The following is a 25,453-nucleotide window of genomic DNA, read 5'->3' on the forward strand; positions in this document are numbered from 1 at the left end:
TAGAAAGCATTTCTAAAAAAAGTAATTTGTATACATTATCAGATTTTGTTGATTTTTTTAACATTTTGTAATCATGTATATTACTGAATATATATATACAGTGCAGTTTATTCTATTATATGTACATATATAGTACTATATATAAATGTATTTATAATAGAATAAACTGCACTGTATATGTGTAATAATAGAATAAACTGAGTGAATATCTCTTATAAGAAGGGAGAAAAATAGTGGAGGGCTTCTTGTTAAGGTCTATATAATCTTTATTTTGCAGTTTACACTTTGAGTTCTTCTACTGATATCTTGTCTATTGGAAGTTGCTCTTTCTTGTGAGATTGTAATAAGCCCTTTTTTGCTTTTTACCTTGAGAGCCTCTGATTTTAATTTGGGAAAGAGTTGTTGTCTCACACATTACTCTGATCCTAGAAATCTTTGTCATTTTGCTTCTTTTCATATTTTTTTTAATGTATTTCATTAATATTCTATACTTTGTTAAATTACTATTTGTATGACTGAGCAAGGCTCCTTTCCCTCTGTGGGCCTTTGTTTCCTCATCTAAATAGGGGAGATGGACTGCATTTCACATTAATTCCTTTCCTCACAAATATCCTATCACTCTAGAAGGACAATACTTTGTTCAATTATTTCCCATATTTTGGACATATGAGTTTCTTCCACATTTCTTTCTTTTGGTGTTTACAAATTAAACAAGTGTATGAGCTGTACAAATTATACAAAATTAAACAAGTCTGCTATGATTTGTTAATATAATACCAGATTGTACCAATTTACTGGGTTGCTAGCAGAGGAAGAGTGTGCCCCTTTGCTCTAAACCTCACTAACATGGCATTTTATAATCTTTTTTTTTTTTTTTTTGCTGATATTAACAAAGTATGTAAAAATAGGCTCTAACAATTTTATGAATAACATAATAAACAGAATCATTTTATAAAATTCTAGAAACATAAAATGCAAATTAAAAGTAGATCATTACAATCTCCAGAAAAATACCAGATAATGAATTAACACAAGCAAATAAAAATGGACCATAATTTTGTTTCTGTAAAGCCAAACTTAAGCAGCATCTTAACAGAGAAAGGGTTGAAAAATGTATAACCTTTGCATAACACTTTAAAGTTTACAATGCAGTGAGAAATAATTGAGATGCTCTAATATTAAAAAGTAATTCTGTTCCAACAAATCTCTAGTAATCACTTATTAGATCTTTTTGCAAGTAAAAATCTGAGACTATTTCTCACATGGCTATTAAATCATACCAGGGATAGTTATATTTCCACTGATAGATCTTTGAATCTGAAACTACAAATCAACACCTTTCTTCACATCAAAGGTTGATTGGGGATGTGCCTCTACACATAAATGACATAAAAATCACAAAGTGATTTTTGTTATATTCATGATGAAAAATAAATTTCCTTCAAAGTAAGTAGGGATAGTAAATGAAACAATGAGGATACATCAATACAAACTTGTTTTGTTATGGAACTACAATTTCTATGTAGTGACCTTGTGTTGAGAGCTCTACTATAAAGCTGTACTTTTAAAGTATATGTATGTATGTGTGTGTGTATATATATATATAATTAAAAGCCATATATATCTATATACGTAGATATATATGTTATGTATATATGCATAGCATAGAGACTACTTTTGGCACAAAGCACTTGCCCCTGAAAACTAAGTTAATGTTTCCAAGGACAACATTTTATAATCTTAAACTATCATCTGACTGGATAAGCTTGAGGAAGTTCACTGACACACTAGCCTCAGGGTGCTGGATTCTCTACCTCCCAATTCAGGGAAAAGGTAACCAGTACCAGCGGAGGGAGTATCTGCCAAGAAGAAACCTCCAAATTTCATAATACAATGGTTCTGAATGGGTATATGGTGATGCCCCAGAGCTGTCTGAATGTGTGTTTCTTAGATTTTTTTGAGGGGCAAGCCAAATCTGAAACTGTGATTTTACCCAAGGGGAAAATTCACTGTATGGAAACTCTTACATGAATGCCAAGTAACAATTTGTGGATAATATATAACTTTTGGAAACTTATCTGGGACAGCAAGAATGAGGGTCACAGAGCAAGCAGCACAACTTGCTCTCATAGTTTTTTTGACTCTGCCTAATTTTTTATTAGATAGCTTACAGTTTCTTTGAAATGGAGGTCACTTCTTTTGTCATCCATGTGTCTGTCTCTAATCATTTTTCCTCATATCTTCTTACTCACCCCTCAATAAGCTGCTGCTGTGAAAAACACAATGAACTTGGAAATAGAATACTTCACTTGTTAGAATTGTCAGTAAATAATGAGGGAGAAATAAAGACTTTTGGAGGGAAATAAAGGCATGGGTGCTTTATGACAGCAATTTTAGCCACTTTGAGGTTTTTCTTGCTTACTTTTGGATGCCGACAGGTAAATAGGCAAATTTAAATAACTTTAAGAGGAAAAATAAAAACCCAAATATTGTGTTCTAAATATTGCAAATTTCCACCCCATGATTAATAGGTGAGTGGAGAATGCACTAAAGTGTGTGTGTTTTTTAAACCATACCTGTGATTTAATTGGTATAGGGAGCTCTCCATGAGGAATTCCCTTCACCAAAGAAGAGCAACACTTGTTCTGTAAATTAAAGGCTCAGAGAATTATCTGGGAACTAGGAGGTTAAGTGACTTGCTAGGGTCCAGAGTCAACCTCAAAGGAAGGAATTCAACTGTGGGTTCCTGACTCACAGGCCATCTCTAACCACTACCCTAAAGTTGAGGCTGAAGAATTTCTCTTGCAGCTATTATAGAGAATTGACTATATGCCAGGCAGGAACTGTGCCATGCATTGAGGATATAAATACAAGTAAATCAGTCCCTGATGTCAGGGAGCTTCTATTATTAATGGACAGAAGACAGCATATAAAGGGAATCGGCAAGGGACTTATTAATAATTTCGGGTGGTTGAGAGCCCATGGTTCCAGGGAAGAAAGAGAAAATTCAAGTAACTCAATGTTTAATAAAAAAAAAAAAAAAAAACAAATTTCTATTGTACTATCTGGTTTACAAAAAATGTTTCTACATTACAGGGGTCCTCAAACTGTGGCCCAAGGGCCAGATGCAGCAGCTGAGGACGTTTATCCCCTTTACCCAAGGCTATGAAGTTTCTTTATTTAAAGGCCCACAAAACAAAGTTTTTGTTTTTACTATAGTCTGACCCTCCAATAGGCTGAGGACAGTGAGTTGGCCCCCTATTTAAAAAGTTTGAGGACCCTCACATTAAATGTGAGGTAAGGAATATTTAAGTCCCTCCCACCATTTATAGATACGGATGCTGAGACTCTAAGCTAAAGTGACTTTAAAATTCCATTGGGCTTTAGGTTCAGTCATTTTTAACCTGTTGTCCATGAACTTGTTTTTTTTAATTAAAAAAAATTTGGATAATTATAATTACAATTTGCTTTATAAATCCTATATATTTTATTTTATACATATAAAACATTATTCTGAGAAAGTTCGTAAGTTTTACCAGACTGACAAAAGAGTCCACAACTGAAAAAAACAAAACAAAACCCTGGCTTAGATGATTTTTCAGGACCTTTTCCATTTTAAAGGCCTATAAAAGAGAGAATTTCTCTCCAGTATCCCCAGCCCTTATAAGTTTAGGAAACAGTTTCCTACCAAAAGCCATCTGAGTAGTGCAAGAATGCCAGAAAACAGAAGACTTGGGAGCCACAGAACAGCTGTCTTCAAATATTTAAAGGCTGTGACTGGAAAGAGATTCAGAGGCCAGATCTGGGAACCACCAAGCAGAAGAAAGTTTCATGGTGAGTTAAAACTTTGTAGTACAATGGCTGGAACATAACAAAAACTTAATAAATGTTCTTCCTCTCTATCTACCTATTTCTACGTACTTATCTGTCTACCTATCTGTCCATTTATATCTCTACTTGTCCATCTATAACTACCTCTACCTGTCTACCTAAATTTATCATCTGTCCAACTATATGTATGTCTATATCTACATCCATCTACTCACTATCTCCTGTTCATCTATACTTATCCATCGATCTGTCCGTCCATCCGCCCAAATTGGCTCGCATGTGTCTGTACATCGTTGTTTACTGTTTTCTCCTCAGATCTTTCACTCTTTATACACGAAGATACTATACATGCTTGTTTTGGGAAGAACGCTGGGCTCCTCCAGTTCGGGGTCTCTCTCTAGCCTTTAAGTGATTAGTAGCGAGCTGGGCACACAGTAGGGGTTTAATAAATGCTTCCTGATTGGTGAACGGGCTTCTTCGGGAGGACGTGGTTTCCTCCTCGGTGGGGATTTTCCGGAGGCGGCTGCATTACCATTTTGGGGGTGTGGGGGTAGAGAGTAAGTAGAAAGGATCTTTGGCTAAAGTTGGAAGACGTCTCATGATTCTATTATCATTCTTATTTTATGGAAAAGGGCAGGGGGATGAATTAACAAGAAATTGTGGCAGCCTCATCGGCTATCTCGGTTTGCCTTTGCTTGCAAGTCATAAGTGGACCTTTGCCCTGACTCACGCACCCCAAGTTTAGGTGAACGCGGTCGATGCGTTCGGCGCCTCGATTCCTCTTGCCTGGACTCGAGCTCCCCCTAGCACACCTTCCCCTCCTCTGCCTCGGGCGCTCAAGATGGCTGCGGGTAGAACAATTCAGGTAAGCAAGGGGGCGGGGAACGCATTGTCGCCCGCCCCCCGTAGGTCGCGGCGCAGCAGGGGCTCAGGAATGAGGGTGGGGCGCATCAGCCTCACCATAGTCTTCCGCGTAGATCTTCTTGCTTCGTCTTTCCCAGAGTCGCAGTCAGCCTTCCGCGCCCCTCTGGCACAGGAACTGGGGGGCGGGGCGAGGGAGGAGCGAGGGTGGGGAAAAAGGACGGAGGTGAAAGGCTGCAGCCCGCGGCGTGCTGGGGCGGGGCCAGAGGCAGTCCCCGCCCCCGAGCTGACTGACCAGTGGGAAAAGTTCCCACCGAGCAGGGGTGGGGGAAGAGCCATTCATGGAAGAGCCGCGGAGGGAGGAGTGCTGGGTTGAGGTAGCCGCTGCATCTGCAGCCGCGGGGGGAGGAGGGAGCGGAGGGACCTCGGGGCTGTTCCTGGAACCCCCGCGGGCTGCCGGGCGAGCGCACCTGCCGAGGCGCTTCCTTCTCCTGCCCCGGGGCATCCCGGGGGACCGCTGCTATTGCTCCTCCCCCTTCCTCATCTCCCTCCCTCTCCCTTTTAAAATTCTACCAGAAGTTGTTCTGGACTGCCCCCTTCCCCGCGGGGATGGTGGGGGAGCAGCCTTGGGGTCCAGCAGAAGGGTGAGGGGCGGGGAGGAAGGCCGGCTGCTCAGAGAGAGCCCGGAGGGGGCGAAGAGAATGGACTCACCTCCCGGCTGCTGCCGCCGCCGCTTCCACCACCTGCTGCTGCCGCCGCCGGCTCAGCTTCCCGACCCTGGTAGCCACAGCAACAGCCACTAGAGGAGGGAACCTGGAGGGTCTGATGGCCGAGCTGGAGGGCTGCGCGGGGCCAGGCTTCCCAGGTAAAGAGCCCGCGCGCCTGCCGGGATGCTCCTGGAGCCGCTGCGGGTGGGGTGCTCCTGGGGATCTTCACTGACTCATATATTTATGGGAAAAGTTTGTTTCCCCCCAAATAGAGATAGAGAAGCAGGCTGCAGGGGTGGGGGCACCGGGGTTGAAGTCAGACACGAAGGCTAGCTTGGAAGGTGACATGTGGAGAAGACCAGGATTCATAGATGGAATCGAACTCCAAGAGGAAATCCAGAGAAGCAGGAAAGTGACGTGATGATCAGATCTTTTTCTCCCCCTTCTCTCCTTGATAGAGATAAAAGAAATCCCAGATGATCAGAGTATCCTAGAAAGTTACATAGTGAACAGATCTACTACCTTCCTCCCCTCCTTCCCGGAGGGAATAGAAGGGCATCCCAGATAAACTGGATAGTTTGAAAGGTGACATGGTGATCATATCTTTTCCCTTCTTGATGATGATAGAAGGAATCCCAGATAAGCAGGATAGCTTGAAAAATGTCAGTGAACATAGATCTCTCCCTCCTTCCCCCATGCCTTTCCCTTCTTGATGGAGATCGAAGGAATTCCAGATAAGCAGGATAGCTTGGAAAGTGACATGGTAATCAGTTCTTCCCCTCCTTCCCTGTCCTCCTTAATAGTTAGAAGGCCAGCAGGAATCCCAGATGAGCTAGATAACTTGGAAAGTGACATGGTCAATACACTCCTGAAGTTAACTGAGAAGGCCAGAAGGAATCCTGGAATCCAAGGAATCCAGGATAGCTTGGAAAGTGATATGTCAAAAAATTATCATGCTTCCCCTTAGAAAGCAATTCTCAAAGGAATGCTAAACAGGCAGGACAACATGTAATAGCTTGAATAAACCAGGGTTCATAGAAAGCCTGAGGAAAACCTAGACAAATAAGATGTTTTGGAAAGTGATACGATGAGTGAACAATGGTACTATGCCAGAAGGAATCTCACATAAGCAGGACAGCTTGGAAAATGATATGATGAATAGACCATCTCCTCTACCCCCAACCTCTACCTCCCTTGGTAGAGAAAGAAGGCCAGAAGGAATTCCAGATAAGCAGGGCAGCTTATGATATGTCGATTACACCAGGGTTCATAGAATATAGACAAACAGGATAGCTTGGAAATTATCATGTTGAATACAGTATAATAATAATAATAATAATAATAATAAAAAGACCAGAAAGAGATCCAGACAAGCAGAACGGGGTGGAGGTTCATGTTTTCTTGTTTTCTGATCTACAATGTATATGGAAGTGTTTTTATCAAATGTTGGTAAGCCAGATAAAAATATTATTTATTTTCAAGCTTAAAAAAAAAAAACAAAACCACTACATAAAATTGGAAGAAAAAGACCTGGATTCACATTCCCACTCACTTACAAGCTGGGTGACCCGGAACCAGACAAAATTTCTGGTCTAAGTTTCAGTTCTAAATCTTTAACACTATAAAATGGGCAACTTATTAGAGCCCTCTTTTGTCCTTGAAGCCGGATCTACTTCCTTGAGTTTTCGTTTCCTAAGCTTTTGTTTGTCCTTCATTCTCTTAGTGGAAGGGTTAATTAGTCGTAATAAAACATCATTACTTTGGATTCTTAACTCCCTTCCTCCCCTCCAATCTTAAGTACCTAATAACCTTGCCCTTCATTTGCATTACTTTTCATTATGCTAATAGGATTTGTTAAGCAAATGGTATAAATAGATTTAGGGAATATTTAGCTTTCTTAGGAAAATGTTGCTAAAATTTTAAAAGCTATTTGTGTACTTCCTCATTAACACTTAAGAGGTCCAGCCGGGAGCAATGATTCTTTTGTCATTCTTAATAGAGGTTCTTAACCAGCAATATAAGTGGTTTGTTTTGTGATCCTGTGTAATCTATGCATTTAAAAATGTTACTGTGAAAAGGGGCTGTATGAATCTGACTGTTAAAAGACTCCATGACACATTAAGGATGAAGAATTTCTTTAAAATTAGAAGAATTTCTTTAGAAATTCTTGGTAAATTAGCAAATTGTTCATCCAATAGAAAATAAGTAATCTACAACTTCCATTCCAGAACAGAAATCCAGAGATATCAGAACCAAAACAAATCTGTGTAGGAATGTACATCTTAAGTCTAGAAAGTACACTTTTAGATTAGGGAAAAAAGTGTGGGATAAATGGTAGCATTTCCATATTTAGAGTAGATAAAAGGGAGTTTTTTTTGTGTTGAGTTTTTCAATAATCTGAATTATCTAGATAATAATCTCAGTTTTTCATGTCATTGATTTGCACTGTTGTGGAAGGACTTGATGGATTTTCTTCATATTCTGTTTAAGGAAAAGACTGTAAAAACAAGTTGCTAGAATTATTAAGGCTTGCAAAAATATATGTGCATTTTCAAAATAGTGTTAAAATCCCAGATTTGACTATTGGGAAGGAACTCGGGGGTCATTTTGCTCTACCCTTACCTAAAAGGAATCCCTACTATTAAAAAAAAAAAAAAAAAAAACAATCAAAATCTTCCAGTCTCTGATTAAAGACTTTCCTGGAAGGAGGACCTCCTTTTTGAACCTTTGCCCCTTGAAACTTCATTGAATGATTTCTCCTCCCCTTCTTCCACCAAGTGGTAGCAGAACTTGGCTTTGATTTCAGGATATTTATTACTAAAATCTGGTCCATGGCATATCCTTAGCTTAAGTGATTTGTTTTTGACAGGGAATATAAGAGGTCCAGGGTAGACCTGGGATTAAGCCTATGACTTTAGAATCAAAATCAGTCTTAGAATAGGCAGGAATCTCAAAGGCTATTTAATCCACTTTCTGCTTGCACAAGAATTCCCTCTAAAGCATATTTGACAAGTAGTCAATCCAGCCATTACTTGAAACTCTTCAGTAAGAATAAAACCACTTTTCTGAGGTAGCCTGTTTCACCTTGAAATAGCTCTAATTGGAATAAATTTTGAAAAGAATTCATAATGAAGGAAAAGCTAAATTAGAGGTTAGTGAAAATAAAATTAATTTTTCCCACCTAAGTCCACTGGCCTCCTGAAATGTACGCATTATAGTCAAGAAATGAAGTTTCTTCTCCACATAAAAGATAAAAACCCTTCAGATACTTATTATGTGCTTCCTCTGTGCTAAGCATTGTTTTAAGTGCTTGAGATTCATCTTGCTTTCTAGATGCTCACAGTCTTACAGGAAGAAAACATGTTAACAACTATGTACAAGCAAGCTACAGACAAGATGATTTAGAAATAATTAGTGGAGGGATAGTTCTTTCCATCACAAGTCTATTGAATCACCTAATTGTTGAAAAGAGCCAAGTCTATCATAATTAATTATCACATAATCTTGTTGTTGCTATGTATAATGTTCTTTTGGATCTGCTCACTTCACTTAGAATCAGTATATGGAACTCTTTCCAGGATTTTCTGAAATTAGCCTGCTCATCATTTCTGAAAGAACATTAATATTCAACTACATTCATATACCATAACTTATTCAGCATCCATTCAATTTTCATTTCCTTGCCCACTACAAAAGGGCTGCTACAAACATTTTTGCACGTGTAGATCTTTTCCTCTCTTTTGTCATCTCTTTGGGATTACAGACCCAGTAGAGACATTGCTGGATCAAAAGGTTATGCTGATAGTCCCTTGGACCTAATTCCAAATTGCTCTTGGGAGCAGTATATTGTCTTTTGAATGCTTTGCTTTTAAAGCTTTTTTTTTTTTTTTTTAACTTGGAAGTTTTTATTAACAGAAAATTAGGCTTTGATATAGTTTACATGTATCTAAGAAATTATGTATTATTCCCAATATAGCATTTTGTTTACAGCATTGCTAGTTTTTGGATAAACAAAAGGTGGTACCCAGTTAATACTTTTGAAGAGCAAAGCAGTAAATCATGATTTTGAACAATAGGGTTTTCTGCATCATCTTGAGATAAAAAACTTTCCATATTGGATGTATAAGATTGTCAGGAGACAACTGCTTTAGATGCAATGGACTGTGTACAGGTTTACAATATGTCTTAAGCCAACTTGGCTGTAAGTTTCTTGGACTAGTTTCTGAATCTTCTTCCTCTTACTTAAGGTATTCATTATAGTAAATAGGTGCTCAGTGAATGTTTCTTGGATAAATGGACCCTTTCAAAGAATTTTCTTGGCTGCTGTTATCCGTAACATTGAAAATGGGTTTTATTCTGAGAAGTAGGGTTAAAAAATAAAACAGAACAACAAATATTGAACCTCAAGTCTGAAGACAAGGTTGTGAGCCATTATTTCTTTTTTGGGGGAAGAGTTGATTAACTGTGCCCAATTTTTTACCCCCTTTGGGTTTTTCTTGGTGAAGATACTGGAGTGCTTTGCCATTTCCAATTTCCCGGATAAGGAAACCGAAGATATGCCTTGTGCAGGTACTCTAGCTGCTGCACCACCTACCTGCAAAGTTCTGCCTTTGCTACTTATTAACCATATGGATTAGTGTCTACTCTTCCATGGATCAGGATTAAAGATAGTTATATTTCTTAATTTTCAAACCAAGTCAATAGATATTTAACAAATATCATATACAAAGTACAAGACAGTCATATGTAAACCCTTTTAACAAGAAACTTCTATTCTGACAATGTAGATAAATAACAGATAATAATATAGGTATCTTACTTTCCCTCGTAATATTTGAAAAGTGCTTAGCACATTACCTGACACATAGTGGGTACTTACAAAGTTTTCAGTTTTCTTCCATCTTTAAATTGAAAATGAGACCCCGTGAAGTGCCTTGAGAAATCTGAGGAGGGAAAAATCTCTTTCATTGAGGAATGAGGGAAGTAGGAAAAAAATAAGAGAAGGTTTTATACAAATAGAATCCAAATTGGGCCTTAAAGGAAAGGAGACATTCTAATATCCTGAAATGGGAGAAGAGCTCTGAATAACCAAGCAAAGGAGTATTTGGATTAATTGTGTCACAAATAGGGAATCATTGTGAGTGTTTAGAAATGTCAGTACAGTGTAGTGTTCGAGGCATTTACGGTTGGGAAGACTGAGTATAAGGAGACTAGGCAGCAAGGTCTCTATAAGCTAAGAGTCAGGTAATGAAGGTCTGAATTGAGGAAATGGAGAAAAGGGAATTAGAGAACTATTTGAAGGTAAAATAAAAAAAAAATCTCTTGAAGGTAAGAGATGAGTAGAATTGGTGACAAAGATAACTCCAGTATTTTATACCTTGGAGTGCCTTCATTTGAACTCTCAAAACTTTGTACCTGCCTTTGATACTTTTACATTCTACTCAGAAGTATTTTTTTAAACTTTTAAAAAATTTCCTGTTCCACTTCTCCCCTTCACTCCCATTTTCATATCACTGTGACCTACACTGTACACTTAGTAGGATGCTATTTCAAATTATAATTATTTGTGAGCATATATTACTCACATATATAGGTTTTATATGTGGTTCTCAAAAGTGTGGTGCAGGAGACCATTTCAGGGTAATTTTCATAACAATTCTAAGACTTTTTAATGTCTAAAAACAATAAAAATTGATTGTTGTAACTCACATAAACCAAAACTCTTTGGGGGATCCTTACTAATTTCTAAGAATATAAAAAAGATCCCTAAAAGTTTGAGAATTGCTGTTCTACTAGATTCTAATGCGTTTCTTGAACGTGATACCATATTTCAATGCCCTTCTCCTCAACCTAGAGTTCAGTGCTTCCTCTGTAGTAGATGCTCAGTAAGTGTATTTTAATGTTATATTGTTACTGTTTATCTTTATATCATCTTTTTTTGCCCCTCACTTCCAGATTAGACTCTCTCTTGGGCAAAAAAGAAACAAGTAAGTAAAAATATCTGACAGAGAAACTATATCTGACAATGCCTATTTCATTCTGTTTTAGTAGTTTCCCACCTCTGCCATTTAGGAGGAAGTGTTTCATTATCTGTAGTCCTCACTGGTTTTTGTGTTACTTGGAATTCAACTTCTGCTTTAGAGTGTAAACATGTATATTTTTCTCTTGATTCAATTTGTTTCCTTTTACATTGTTTCATATAATTCTTTCCATGCTTCTATACATTCTTTACTTATTTCTTCTATGACCTTCATATGCCACAGTTTTTTCAGTCATTCCTTAATGGACACTATTTTGTTTTTAGTTCTCTGGTACTTAATAGAGTATTGCTGACATTTGTTCTTGTTTCTGTTTCTTATTTGCTTGTTATATATGCCTAGTAGAAGGGTATGGATAACTTAGTCACTTTTCATGAATAATTCAATAAATGTTTTTTGAATGGTGATAGCACTAATAGGAATAGAATAGTTGGAAAGTCAAATTGGCTTGGTGACTAGGAAAGGGGAAGATCAGTAGTTTGATTTTAGACATGTTTAGTTTGAGGTGAAAGCCTGGTTTTCTTATGTCTAATTTTAGTAGCCATTTTAAAAGCATCTCTATTATGTCTGAAACTAGCTAGTTGAGAAGATGTGGGGACTTATGTAAAAATATATAAGAGATAGTGCCTCTCCTTATGGAATCTGTAATTTAATAGAGGAAAAATCAAATATTACATACCAAAATGCCTGACACAAATATTCTTATACCTTACTATTTAAAAGATCTCTGATCTTATCGTTCCATTTTCTTTCATATTGTAACCCCTCTGTGATTTAGTGGGTAGGCTTCATGAGTTGTTGTGGCAAAAATTCATCACCTACTCACTCAACTTGTGGTGAATATTTGCCTCTTTCTGCTGGGCTCTGCTGGTTCTTGGAGGATAGACACAGGCCTCATCTTTACAATATTTCTGTTATTGTGTAAGATTATTGTCCTATTTTGTGGAAATGTTTTGTATAACTTCATATATGTCTTTTCAATGTTAGGGTATGGGGAGGAAAGGAGAGAATCTAAAACTTCAAAGTTTTAAAAACAAATGTAAAAAATTGTTTTACATGGAACTGGGGAATATAAAAATATTAAAACATGAAAAAAAGTTATAAAAAAGATTGTTGTCCTAGTTCTGTTCATTTCATTTTGTATCAGTTCATATAAGTCCTTCCAGGCTTTTCTGAAACCATCTTTCTCCTTTCAACTCTTTGCCACCACTAAAATAGTTTGGCTAGACATTTAAAATATGGCCTTCTGAGCTAGATATAGCTTTGTTATGACAATGAACGATTGACAGGTTCTAGCTGTGTGACCCTGGGCAAGTCACTTAACCCCAGTTGCCTCAGGGGGAAAAAAAAAAAGAAAAGTAGCTGGAGAAAAGCTGGATAGTTTGGAAATCGAGTATAGTACAGCCAGAGCTGACCAGGAGAGGCCCTCACTGGTCAGGACAGTAAGGAATGTCAAATGGAAATTCCAAAGCTAAACAAATTAAAATCATCTAGGATGTATCTCTGGTTCAAATGGTGAAATGATTGCCAAGGAAATATCCAGGGAGTACAAATGTCTAATTTGGCTAGTTTCAAATGTTTTAGTTATATGGTATTCTCTTGGTAATGCATTTCAGTCTGGCCATACCTTTGAGGAGGTAGGGAAATAAATATGAAGTCCAAATCAAGGGGTTAGGTATGTAGACTATTTCTTCCCCCAATATAATGGGAATGATTAGGAGAGGCTTTGTAGTAGAGTATAAGATGGTTCTAATGTGTTCTCATCTTATTTCATTAACTTTACTCTTTTATCTAGTTACTTCTTGGACCAAGATGACCGATGGGAATTTTTCCACGTCAACAAATGGTTTCAGCTCATTGAAAGTTCTGGATGAGAAGTCGGGCAATCATATTCAGAATCTTCAATGTTTGAATGTAAAGACCCCTAGATCCCTTTCATTGCCTGATTATAAACCTAAGTTGAAACTCAGCGATTTAGATGATAGACATAGCCTTAAATCAGTGGATTCAGGTATTCCAACCCTGGAAATAGGGGACCCAGAACCTGTCCACTGTAGTGTGTTAAATGTTAAAAGAAAACCCTCTGAGCCAGAAATTGTCCCCGATCGAACTTTTCAGAGTGCAGGCACGCTCCCGTCATATGTGCCTCCTCTTTCCACAAACACTGAACGGGAGCATCGTGTACGGAAGTCTTCTACTTTCCCAAGAACTGGGTATGACACCGTGAAGCTCTATAGTCCCACCTCTAAAGTTCTGACTCGAAGTGATGATATTTCCGTATGCAGTGTATCAAGTCTCAGTACTGAACTGTCCACAACCTTATCTGTTAGCAATGAAGATATCTTAGACTTGATGGTCACAAGTAATTCAAGTGCGATTGTGAAGCTTGAGACCGATGAAGCTCATTTTTCAGATATTACATTGAACTCTGCAAAAGAAATTGGTGATCAAAAACTGAATGCCTGTGATGAAGAAACAGAAGTGGATAGTAAACCAAAAATATTGGGACCATTTGCTAACTTCTTTACAAGGTACTGTAATTTTGTAATACTACTTCATAGTTTTTTAAAAAGAGCTAGTGCTAGTGGTGAGCTTAAGCTGGTTAAATATCACTTCTGAAAAGAGATGAATCTGTTTTCTTATGTCATAAGGAGTAAACATCACTTTTACATTGCTGAGTTTTGCTTTGCTCATATGTAGTAATGTCTCAGTTATTTAGCACTGGTGAAAAAGTTAATATGTGAAGTTTCCTCTTAGCTAAAGTTTGTCACTTTAAGGCAGCAAAACAATTTTTTAAAAATTATAGCTTTTTATTTACAAGACATATGCATGGGTAATTTTTCAGCATTGACAATTGCAAAACCTTTTGTTCCAACTTTTCCCCTCCTTCCCCCCACCCCTTCTTCCAGTTGGCAGGTTGACCAATACATGTTAAATATGTTAAAGTATATGTTAAATACAATATATGTATACATGTCCATACAATTATTTTGCTGTACAAAAAGAATCAGACTTTTAAATAGTGTACAATTAACCTGTGAAGGAAATCAAAAATGCAGGTGGACAAAAATAGAGGGATTGGGAATTCTATGTAGTGGTTCATATTCATCTCCCATAGTTCTTTCACTGGGTGTAGCTGGTTCAATTCATTACTGCTCTTTTGGAACTGATTTGGTTCATCTCATTGGCCTTTGAAGAAGGCCATGTCCATCAGAATTGATCATCATATAATATTGTTGTTGAAGTATATAATGATCTCCTGGTCCTGCTCATTTCACTCACCATCAGCTCATGTAAGTCTCTCCAAGACTTTCTAAAATTACCCTGCTGGTCATTTCTTACAGAACAATAATATTCTATAATACTCACCTACCACATTTTATTCAGCCATTCTCCAATTGATGGGCATCCACTCAGTTTCCAGTTTCTGGCCACTACAAAGAGGGCTGACACAAACATTCTCAGCAAAACAATTTTTAAGGAAATCTTTCCAACATACTTCTTCACTTTGTTAAGTAGAATAAATTAAATCTAGGTTAATCTTCTTTATATTCCAGAGTATTGAGGGTGGGTGGGCCTCTTTATTGCTGCAGTTAAGGGACCCTAAGCTGTTAGTGATGCTGTGAATTTCTCTATCATTGTCAGCTATACCTACATCATGGCTCATTCTCCAAGACTTCTCTCATGATTTTCACTGTCATTGCTTTCATCTTCTTTCTTATAGAATTTAAGGCATATTTAAAGGATATCTCATTTAAACAAGTTAGTTTTAATTAGTAAACTTAATTTATATCAACCAGCTCCATGGCTGACCTACTCCTGCGGAGTAAAGTAATTAAATTCTTTGGCTATTTTCCTCAGTGCTCAGAGGATTTTTTCTTTTTTTGTTTGGATTGAATTTTATAGCTCAAAAGGACTTCAGAGATGTAATTCAACTTTCCTGTTTTATTGATGAAGAAAACTAAGTTCAAAGAAATTGAATGATTCTTGTACTTATCTTCAAATTCTTGACTCAGTTTGATTAAAGCTGCATGATGGGTTAAATGGGATTGCTCTAGTTTCATGCTCTTTTATTCTTATTTATTGGAGTAAAGTATTACTGTGGTATTTTTGAAATAAGAATGTCTCATCTTAATTTTGTTATTAGTTATTGCCATAAAATATAATTCAACAAAGGAAAAACAGGTTTTGAACTATTGGTTATATATTTATTTTACTAAAATATTCATTTTAATATAATATTCATAATAATTCAATTATATTATAATATACTATAATATTATTATATTCACTTAATGTAAATTCTTCAATTAAGATTTATACTTATAGAATTAAAAACCCACACAATAGCTTCACTGCAGCTTTTAGTCTATTATAAGTTTGAGACATTAACATTAGAGCAGTTTTTCCTTTTAAAAAGAAATGGCAACATATAACATTGCAGAAAATAAAGTGTTAGCATTTAAGAGACCAAAGTGTGATTATTTTTGCTATTATGCTATAAAACCTTCCCCTACTTAAAGGAATCTTTCCCTAAACTCTTAGTCTTTAAAATTGTACATCTTGCCCTTGCAATAATGTTCCATATTATTGATATGCCTTTTGATTAGATTTCATGCTCCAGAAAAATCTACTAATAACTTAAAAATGAAAAAAACCCAACAGACTTATACTAGCCCAGGAGAAGAAAATGTTAAATTGTTTTGTTTTTAAAAGAAGTATAGAATTCGGGGGCTAAAAATTGGACATTTCTATAGAATTAGGAATTGAGTAATAGTGACGACAAGGAGTGAATGGATAACATAGCATTATGTAGGATAAGAGTGGTGGGATAAAAGTAAGAAATGAGCATTGGACATCCTTGAGCTGGCTGTTTCTGAACTATGCTGGAACTCCTTTAAGATTTAAAGCAATGTTTCTTATGTTCTGTAGAATCTCATTATGATAACATGTATGGGAATCTGAGAATTCTAGTGCTGCTGATCATTTTTTCTTCTAAGATATTAAAAGTATAATTGTTGTTGTTTGTCCTTCATGCTCAAAGGGGAACAAAATGACATCATGATGTCAGTAGGTATGTCTACTCTGGCTGGTCAGGTCAATATAAATTTGGAAGGAGTCATTGTAGATCAGGCACAGAAAGTCCATATAAACATCTGGAGTAGAGAGAACTCTAAATTCAAGCATCTCATGTTTCTTTTGAACTATTGCAATCCTGTTTTGCTTATAATGTACAGCACCTTCTTTGATATGAAGGTCCTGTGCTGGGAGGTCCTGTGCTAGTGTCTCTCAAATCTCACCATTGATTTCAAAGTTCTTTAGAAAAGATCTTGAGAATGTCTTTGTATAACTTCTTCTCATCACCATATGAGCATCTTCCTTGTGTGAGTCCTCCATAAAATAATCTTTTGGCCAATTTTTTTTTTTTTTTTTTTTGGCATTTGAACAAAGTGACCAGCTCATTGGAGTTAAACTCTGTAATAGAATTTGAATGCTTGGTAGCTTAACTTGAAAAAAGGACCTTAGTGTTTATAACCTTTGCCACATGATCTTCAGAATCTTCTTAAGACAATTCAAATGGGAGCAGTTCAATCTTCTGGCATGGTAGTAGTAGAATATCCAGATTTCACAGGCATACAACAAGATCAGCTCAATAGCTTTGTAGACCTTCAGTTTGGTAAGCAGCCTAATATCTTTTCTACACATTTTTGGGAAACCTCCCAAATGCTGAGCTAGCTCTAGCAATGTGTTTGTCAACCTTATCATCCAGGTTTATACACCTGGAAAGCATACTCTCAAGGTAAGTGAATTTATCTGTGGTATTCAGCATTTCTCTATTTGTTGTAACTGTTAGTTTTGTGAATAGATGGTGTAGTGCTGGTTGGTGGAAAGCTTATGGTTTATTTTTATTGTCATGCTAAAAATAGCATGAACAGCAGAAAATTGATCCAAACTGTTACATCTCAAATTCAGACTGCATTAAGTTCATAATCATCTGTGAACAAAAAGTTGTGCAACTAAGTGAAGTGAATAGAACCAAGAGAACATTGTACACAACAACAAGAAGATTATGTCATGATCAACACTGATGGTCTTGGCTCTTTTCAACATTGAGGTGATTCAGGCCAATTCTAATAGACTTGTGATAGAGCTGTCTGCATCCAGAGAGAAAACTGTGATTGAATGTGGATTACAACATAGTATTTTCACCATTTTTGTTGTTTATTGTAGTGTGCTTTCTAGAGCCCCCATGCTGGGGTGCCAAAATAATACTGTCCAGACTAGCTTTCTCGAGGATTTCGGGACTAGCTCGAGTCCTTGGTCTTAGTGGAGGAGTGATGAGGCAGGGACCCATGTGGATGGTCAAACATGAAGTCTGTTATTTCAAGTTCTCTCAGCCCTAAAATGCCTTAATATAATTACATCATTACCGCACGCTGAGTATGTGCTAACTATAACTACCCTGCTATTAATATGTAAATGTTTCTTTTGCTGCAAGTATCTTTGTTTCAAGTAGAACACAGGTTGTCATGCCCTCCCCTCCTGACTTCTCAGGAAGGGTGAGATACCCCAAGGGGACATGAGAGCAGAACCAGACATTGTCAGCAGGTTCCCTCTGGGTTGAAGAGTCTTATACCTCACTGAGAGTTTCCCCACTATCTGTGGCTCTATACAGTTTGCTTTCTTTTTTTTCCCCTCATTTTTTTCCCTTTGTAATCTAATTTTTTGTTTAGAAGAATTGCACATGTTTAACCTATGTTGGATTACTTGTTGTCTAGTAGAAGGGAGTGGTGGAAAGAGAGGGAGAAAATTTTGGAACACAAGATTTTGCAATGTTGAAAACTATTTTTGCATGTATTTTGAAAATCAAAAACTATTATTTTTTTTTAAAAAGTCATGTACCAACTCTCCCTCCTCTTTAGTCTTGACTGTAGCCTTTTCAAGTTAAAAAATTTATTGATGACCTTGATACTATTTTTATCCTCTTTGAAGGCATCTGACAATATTGGGGAAAAGCATGGGAACAAGCACGCAAACCTGCTTTTCACTTCATTGGTTGATTAGAAAGGCAAAAGAGCATTGTCCATTATTTAAAACCTATGTAAGCATGCCATCATGAAACTGGTATGCAATACTTAATGAGGTTCTCTAGGCCACCACATTTCATCATTACCTCCCACAAGTCCTCATGCCTGACAGTATCAAATGCTTTATTTAGATCAATGAATGTTGTGTCCTCCTGGTATTTCTCCTGAACTTGTTGGGCAGCAAACAATATTTTTACCATTCCTTGGCCCTTTCTGAAGCTACACTGGATTCTTGCCAGCAGTGACTAAGAGAGAGAGACCCTGGCTGTGGTTGTCAGTGGACAACTTATTTCCTTTTCCTTGACATAGATGGACAGTCGGAGCATCCTTGATTCCCGCCTTTCTGAGGGATAACCTGCTCTTGCCATATAACTTGGAAGATTTCTGTTAGCTTTTGTATGAGCAGTGGGTCCCCTGCCTTGAAGATCTCTGCCATTATAGAATAGGCACCACAACCTAGCCACATGAAAGGAGCCTGATACCATTCAAAACTTCTTCTTCAGTTGGAAGTTCAATTACAGAGAGTTTGACTTGAGCATTGAGGTAGAGGCAGTAGCTTCAGCATTGATTAATGGTGCTCTATTGAGAACACTATGGAAGTATTAAGCCCATCTTTCTTGGATCATGTCTTTATCTCTAAACAAGGTGGCTCCATTGGTACTGAGTAGTTGAGAAAGGTCTTTGGCACATAAAAAGCCTTCAGGGTATCTGTATAAAATTGAATTTCATCTGCCTAATTACCAAGCTAAGAATATTGCCCTTCTCTAATATTTGCTTACACTTTACTTTTAATGGAGGTAGACACTCCTTTTTTTCTTAATAGTATTTTTACCCCATTATATGTAAAAATAGTTTTCAGCATTCATTTTTTTTCATCAATTCATCAATTTTTCTCTCTTCCTCCTTTCTAACTCCCTCATGAGGGAACAAGCAATATGATATAGATTATATATGCACAGTCATGTTAAGCATATTTCCACATTAGTCATGTTGTGAAAGAAGAGTCAGAACAAAAAGAAAAAAAAAAACACAAGAAAGGGGAAAAAACAACAAAACTCCCCCAAAAATGGAAATAGTATTTTCAGATTCATAGTTCTTTCTCTGAATGTGGTCAACATTTTCCATCAAAAATCTGTTAGTATCTTGGATCATTCAATTGCTGAGAAGAGCCAAATCTGTTGTAATTGATCATCACACAATATTGATATTACTGTGTACAATGTTCACTTCACTCAGTTCACTTCATGCAAGCCTTTCTAAGTTTTTCTGAAATCTGGCTGTTCATCATTTCTTATGAAACAATAGCATTTTGTTAATTTCATATACCACAGCTTGTTCAGCCATTCCTCAGTTGATGGACATTCCCTGAATTTTTAATTCTTTGCCCTCACAAAAAGAGCTGCTATAAATAATTTTGTATATGTGGGTCTTTTCCCTTTATTTTATGATTTCTTTGGGATACAGATCTTGTAGGGTTATATTGTTAGATTAAAGGGTATGCACAGTTTTTTTTTTTAATTTTTATTTAATAATTACTTTATATTGACAGAATCCATGCCAGGGTAATTTTTTTTTTTTTTACAACATTATCCCTTGCACTCGTTTCTGTTCCGATTTTTTCCCCCTTCCTCCACCCCCTCCCCTAGATGGCAAGCAGTCCTTTATATGTTGGATATGTTGCAGTATATCCTAGATACAATATATGTTTGCAGAACCGAACAGTTCTCTTGTTGCATAGGGAGAATTGGATTCAGAAGGTATAAATAACCCGGGAAGAAAAACAAAAATGCAGATAGTTCACATTCGTTTCCCAGTGTTCTTTCTTTGGGTGTAGCTGCTTTTGTCCGTCATTTATCAATTGAAACTCAGGTCTCTTTGTCAAAGAAATCCACTTCCATCAAAATATGTCCTCATATAATATCGTTGTCGAAGTGTATAATGATCTCCTGGTTCTGCTCATTTCACTTAGCATCAGTTCATGTAAGTCTCTCCAGTCCTCTCTGTATTCATCCTGCTGGTCATTTCTTACAGAACAATAATATTCCATAACATTCATATACCACAATTTACCCAGCCATTCTCCAATTGATGGGCATCCATTCATTTTCCAGTTTCTAGCCACTACAAAAAGGGCTGCTACAAACATTTTGGCACATACAAGTCCCTTTCCCTTCTTTAGTATTTCTTTGGGATATAAGCCTAATAGAAACACTGCTGGATCAAAGGGTATGCACAATTTGATAATTTTTTGGGCATAATTCCAGATTGCTCTCCAGAATGGTTGGATTCATTCTGGAGAGCAATCTGGAATTATTTGGATTCGTTCACAACTCCACCAACAATGGTATGCACAGTTTTGTAGCCATTGGGGGATAGTTCCAAATTTTTTTCTAGAATGGTTGGAGCAGTTCACAACTCCACCAGCAATGCATTGATGTCCTAATTTTCCTGCATCCTCTCCAACATTTATCATTTTCTTTTTCTGTCATATTAACCAATCTGATGTGAGATGTTTTAATTTTCATTTCTCTAATCAGTGGTGATTTAGAGCATTTTTTCCATATGATTATGGATAGGTTTTTTTTTTTTATCTGAAAACTGTCTGTTGATATTCTTTGTCTATTTATGAATTGGGGAATGATTTGTATGCTTACAAATTCAGTTCTTTCTATATTTGAAAAATGAGGCTTCCATCAGAAACACTGAATATAAAAATTGTTTCCTAGCTTTTTGTTTTCCTTCTTAATTGCACTGGTTTTGTTTGGGCAAAAATATTTAAATTTAAGCTATATATAATGAAATATAATAGAAATTATACCTTTTGCATTTTTTGTTTAATCATAAATTCTTCCCTTTCTCCATAGATTTGACAAATAAACTATTTCTTTCTCTCCTATTTTGCATATGGTATCACTCTTTATGTCTAAATCGTGTGCCCATTTTGACCTTATTTTGATATAGGGTGTGAGATGTTGATCTATGTCTAGTTCCTGCCATAGTATTTTTCAGTTTTCCTAGTAGTTTTTGTCAAATAGTTCTTATCTCAGAAGCTGGAGTCTTGGGTTTACAATAGTAGATTACAATAGTCATTTACTATTGTCTTGTGTACTTAACCTATTCCATTGATTCCCCCTCACTCTTGTTTTTTAGCCAGTAGCAAATAGTTTTTTTTTTAATTTTTATTTAATAATTACTTTATATTGACAGAATCCATGCCAGGGTAATTTTTTTTTTTTACAACATTATCCTTTGCACTCGTTTCTGTTCCAATTTTTTTCCCCTCCCTCCCTCCACCCCGTCCCCTAGATGGCAAGCAGTCCTTTATATGTTGGATATGTTGCAGTATATCCTAGATACAATATATGTTTGCAGAACCGAACAGTTCTCTTGTTGCATAGGGAGAATTGGATTCAGAAGGTATAAATAACCTGGGAAGTAAAACAAAAATGCAGATAGTTCACATTCGTTTCCCAATGTTCTTTCTTTGGGTGTAGCTGCTTTTGTCCGTCATTTATCAATTGAAACTCAGTTAGGTCTCTTTGTCAAAGAAATCCACTTCCATCAAAATATGTCCTCATACAATATCGTTGTCGAAGTGTATAATGATCTCCTGGTTCTGCTCAATTCACTTAGCATCAGTTCATGTAAGTCTCGCCAGTCCTCTCTGTATTCATCCTGCTGGTCATTTCTTACAGAACAATAATATTCCATAACATTCATGTACCACAATTTACCCAGCCATTCTCCAATTGATGGGCATCCATTCATTTTCCAGTTTCTAGCCACTACAAATAGGGCTGCAGTAGCAAATAGTTTTGATGATTACTTTATAATATAGTTTTAAATCTAGTAGAGTTAAGCTACATCCTTTGCATTTTTTCCCTTTAATTCCTTTGATATTCTTGACCTTTTGTTCTTCCAGATGGATTTTGTCATTATTTCTTTTAGCTCTATATAATAAGTTTTGGTAGTTTGTTTGATGTGGCACTGAATAAATAAATTAGCTTAGATAGAATTGTCATTTTTATTATATTAGCTCTGTCTTTGAGCAATTGATGTTTTTTCCAATTGTTTAGATCTGATTTTATTTGTATAAAAAGCATTATGTAATTGTATTCATATAGTTCCTGGGTTTGTCTTGACAGGTAGACTCCCAAATATTGTATATTGCCTGCAATTATTTTAAATGGAACTTCTCTTTCTATTCCTTGCTGATGGGCTTTGTTGGTAATGCTAATTAATGATTTATGAGGGTTTATTTCATATTGCATATATATCCTGCAACTTTGCTAAAGTTGTTAATTATTTCAAGTAGTTTTTAGTTGATTCTCTAGGATTCTTTAAGTCTATTATCATGTCATCTGTAAAAAAAAAAATGATAGTTTTGCTTCCTTATTGCCAGTTCTAACTCCTTTAATTTCTTGTTCTTCTATTGCTAAAATTAACATTTCTAGAAGAATGTTAGATAATACTGGTGGTGATGGGAATCTTTGTTTGACCCTGATCTTATTGGGAAGGCTTCTAGATTATCTCTATTACAGATAATGCTTGTTGATAATTTTACATATTGCTTATCATTTTAAGGAAAACTTCATTTATTCCTGTGTTTTCTAGTGTCTTAATTGGAATGGGTGCTGTGTTTGTCAAAAAACCTTTTTCTGCATCTGCATCAAAGTAATATGATTTCTCTTAGTAAATGCTGCCTTTTTAAAGATGGAAGAACTATTCCTAAATTATTCTTCTTTTTCATTTAATTGCTTCTGAATTTCCCCATAATTCTAATTAAAGCAGTATAGATGTTTTCAAGTGTTCTGGCCCAGATGAGTAAATGTGGTATTATATAACAAATCTCCAAAAACTGTCCTTTTCTGCTCCATTGTTACCAGCAATGCATTGGCTCAGCTTTCCATCCAAGTCAGGAACAAGCTGTTCACACTCAGGAAAAATGTCCAATCTGTTGATGTTTGGTCTTCTGTTGGTTGTCATGTGTTGAGGCTGCCACTTTTATTGAATGGGTGTGTTTAGCTTGGAGAGAATAAGTCTGTGATTGGTCCAGAACGTTGTGCCACATATTACCTTTGTCAGTCCACAAATGTGTGCACATTCCATGTCCCAATGGTGAGTGGAATAATTTTTGCAGAGTTATTGTACATGTTTTTGTGTTTTGACACAGGATGCGTTCAGGTTTAGGTGAAGCAGACAACTTTTAAGGCACCTTTTTTAGTCTTTCCTCATACCATGAGGTAAGCAGTACAGTCCTTTAAAAAGCTATTCAGATACCAAGGGATTGCAGAATCCCATTGCTGCTTCAGGCCAATGAGAAAAGTCTGTGGCCTAGGCCGCTCATGTACAGGATTGTGATTACAGTTCCCAGTGTATCCATAACTGCTGCTTTCTCATTAGCCCTTTGCCACAGTACTTTGAGGCAGGTAAAAATAATAAGATAGTAAAACAGTGATAAAAAGTGACATAATACAATGATAAATATTAATTTTATTAATTAAAATAATGAAGTAATAAAATTAAATTAAATGGCATGGGTGATGCCTTTTGACTCACATGTAAATTGGATTTAAGTGAGGCAGAGTTGCATGAAGTTGTCAGCTTCACTCTCTCCTAGAGTCAAGATAAAAAATTTTCCTTTTTGCCATGACAAAAGCCAAGACAACTGATATTTGCTCTGGATGCAGTGGATGATCTGTTTCTTTTTTATTGTTGTTTGGTGTGTGTGTGTATGTGTGTGTGTGTGTGTGTGTGTGTGTGTGTGTCCAGCCAAACTTTAAGTGTTCCAAAGTGTCTGTTTCCTTTGCCTCGTGATATGTTGAAACAAAATGTTCCTATTTGTCCATTTCATTAGGGTGGGCTTTAAATGCTTGGGTTAGACACTCCCCTAACACACGTGGAATTTGAAGCTCATTGGTTATTCTCAGCCTGGTTTAACTTTAATTCATCTGCCAAGATGGAATATCAGAGTGTGGCTGCTTCATGGGCACTGTGCATGCTGTGTCTTCTTAGTACTATGGGTGAGAGTTGGATAGCAGATGGACACCAAACCACAGGTACTAGTACTCCCTTGAGCACTATATACCCCAAAGTAGGAATTGTATAATCAAAAAATATATGTAGATTTTTTTTTTGCATAAGAATAGGTGTAATTGCCTCTTTTTTGCTTCAAAATGTCACAGCTATCCTTTCTGTATTGTGGGGATCATATGCTCCTAGGGTTGATGTGATTATGGGTTCTATCAAGTCGCAATGTATTTCACAGCCAATTACTTTTGGAAATACTGACAAAGAATAGATGACTTAAAAGCTGATTTCATTGACTATAAATTTATAGTATATAACATTAGCTGGCAATCTTTCTTTCTCAATTCTTACAGTTACTGTTATAAACTTTTTCCTTTCTTCAAACCCCCAGTAACAACTGAAAAATTATTTGTTTCATTGTTTCAATGATTGAGAGTATTCAAAACTAACTCCTTGACCTTTGTTTCTAGTGTTTTCCTTCTATCTTAAACGACAATATATCCCTCTCTACTTATTGCACAGGCAAAAATTTTTTCACCTCACACATTTCCTCATCTGTGCCCTTGATTCCATTTTTTTTTTTTTTTTGCTTATTTCAAGATCTTGCCCCAGCAATCATCCCTACTCTCTCGAGTACTTTTAGTATCTCTGTTGATTCTTTTGTTTGCTTGCAAATGTTCTTAGCTATCTTCAAGCCTACAAAATCCTTCTTTTTTCTTTTTTATTCAGTCCAGTAACCGTCTTCCTCAATCTTACCAAATAATGGGCTCTTCTCTGTGTGCTCATTTTCTTCCCTCTCCTGCCCCAACCAGATGAAAAAAAAAATTGTCCATTAGTGTTCCAATTGTCCAAGGAAAATAGTTATATAGGAATCTAAGTACCTTATGATTATTTTTGA

The 25,453-nt window shown here is 36.5% G+C and overlaps 1 protein-coding gene across 2 annotated transcripts in view; it reads left to right on the top strand.

Annotated features, from left to right (window-relative positions):
• Positions 1 to 5,462: 5,462 nt before the first annotated feature.
• Positions 5,463 to 25,453, top strand: part of TBC1D14 (TBC1 domain family member 14) — a 111,810-nt gene continuing 91,819 nt past the window's right edge. Inside the window, exons 1-2 of one of the 2 annotated variants that reach the window (XM_051965566.1) lie at positions 5,463 to 5,557; positions 13,233 to 13,968. In XM_051965566.1, the coding sequence (XP_051821526.1) occupies positions 5,518 to 5,557; positions 13,233 to 13,968 (776 nt within the window). In that variant the 5' untranslated portion in view covers positions 5,463 to 5,517. The remainder of the gene's footprint in view (positions 5,558 to 13,232; positions 13,969 to 25,453) is intronic. The other variant, XM_051965565.1, reaches the window with a different exon arrangement.

The sequence above is a fragment of the Antechinus flavipes genome, chromosome 6 (assembly GCF_016432865.1).
Source record: "Antechinus flavipes isolate AdamAnt ecotype Samford, QLD, Australia chromosome 6, AdamAnt_v2, whole genome shotgun sequence".
NCBI classification, from domain to species: domain Eukaryota; kingdom Metazoa; phylum Chordata; class Mammalia; order Dasyuromorphia; family Dasyuridae; genus Antechinus; species Antechinus flavipes.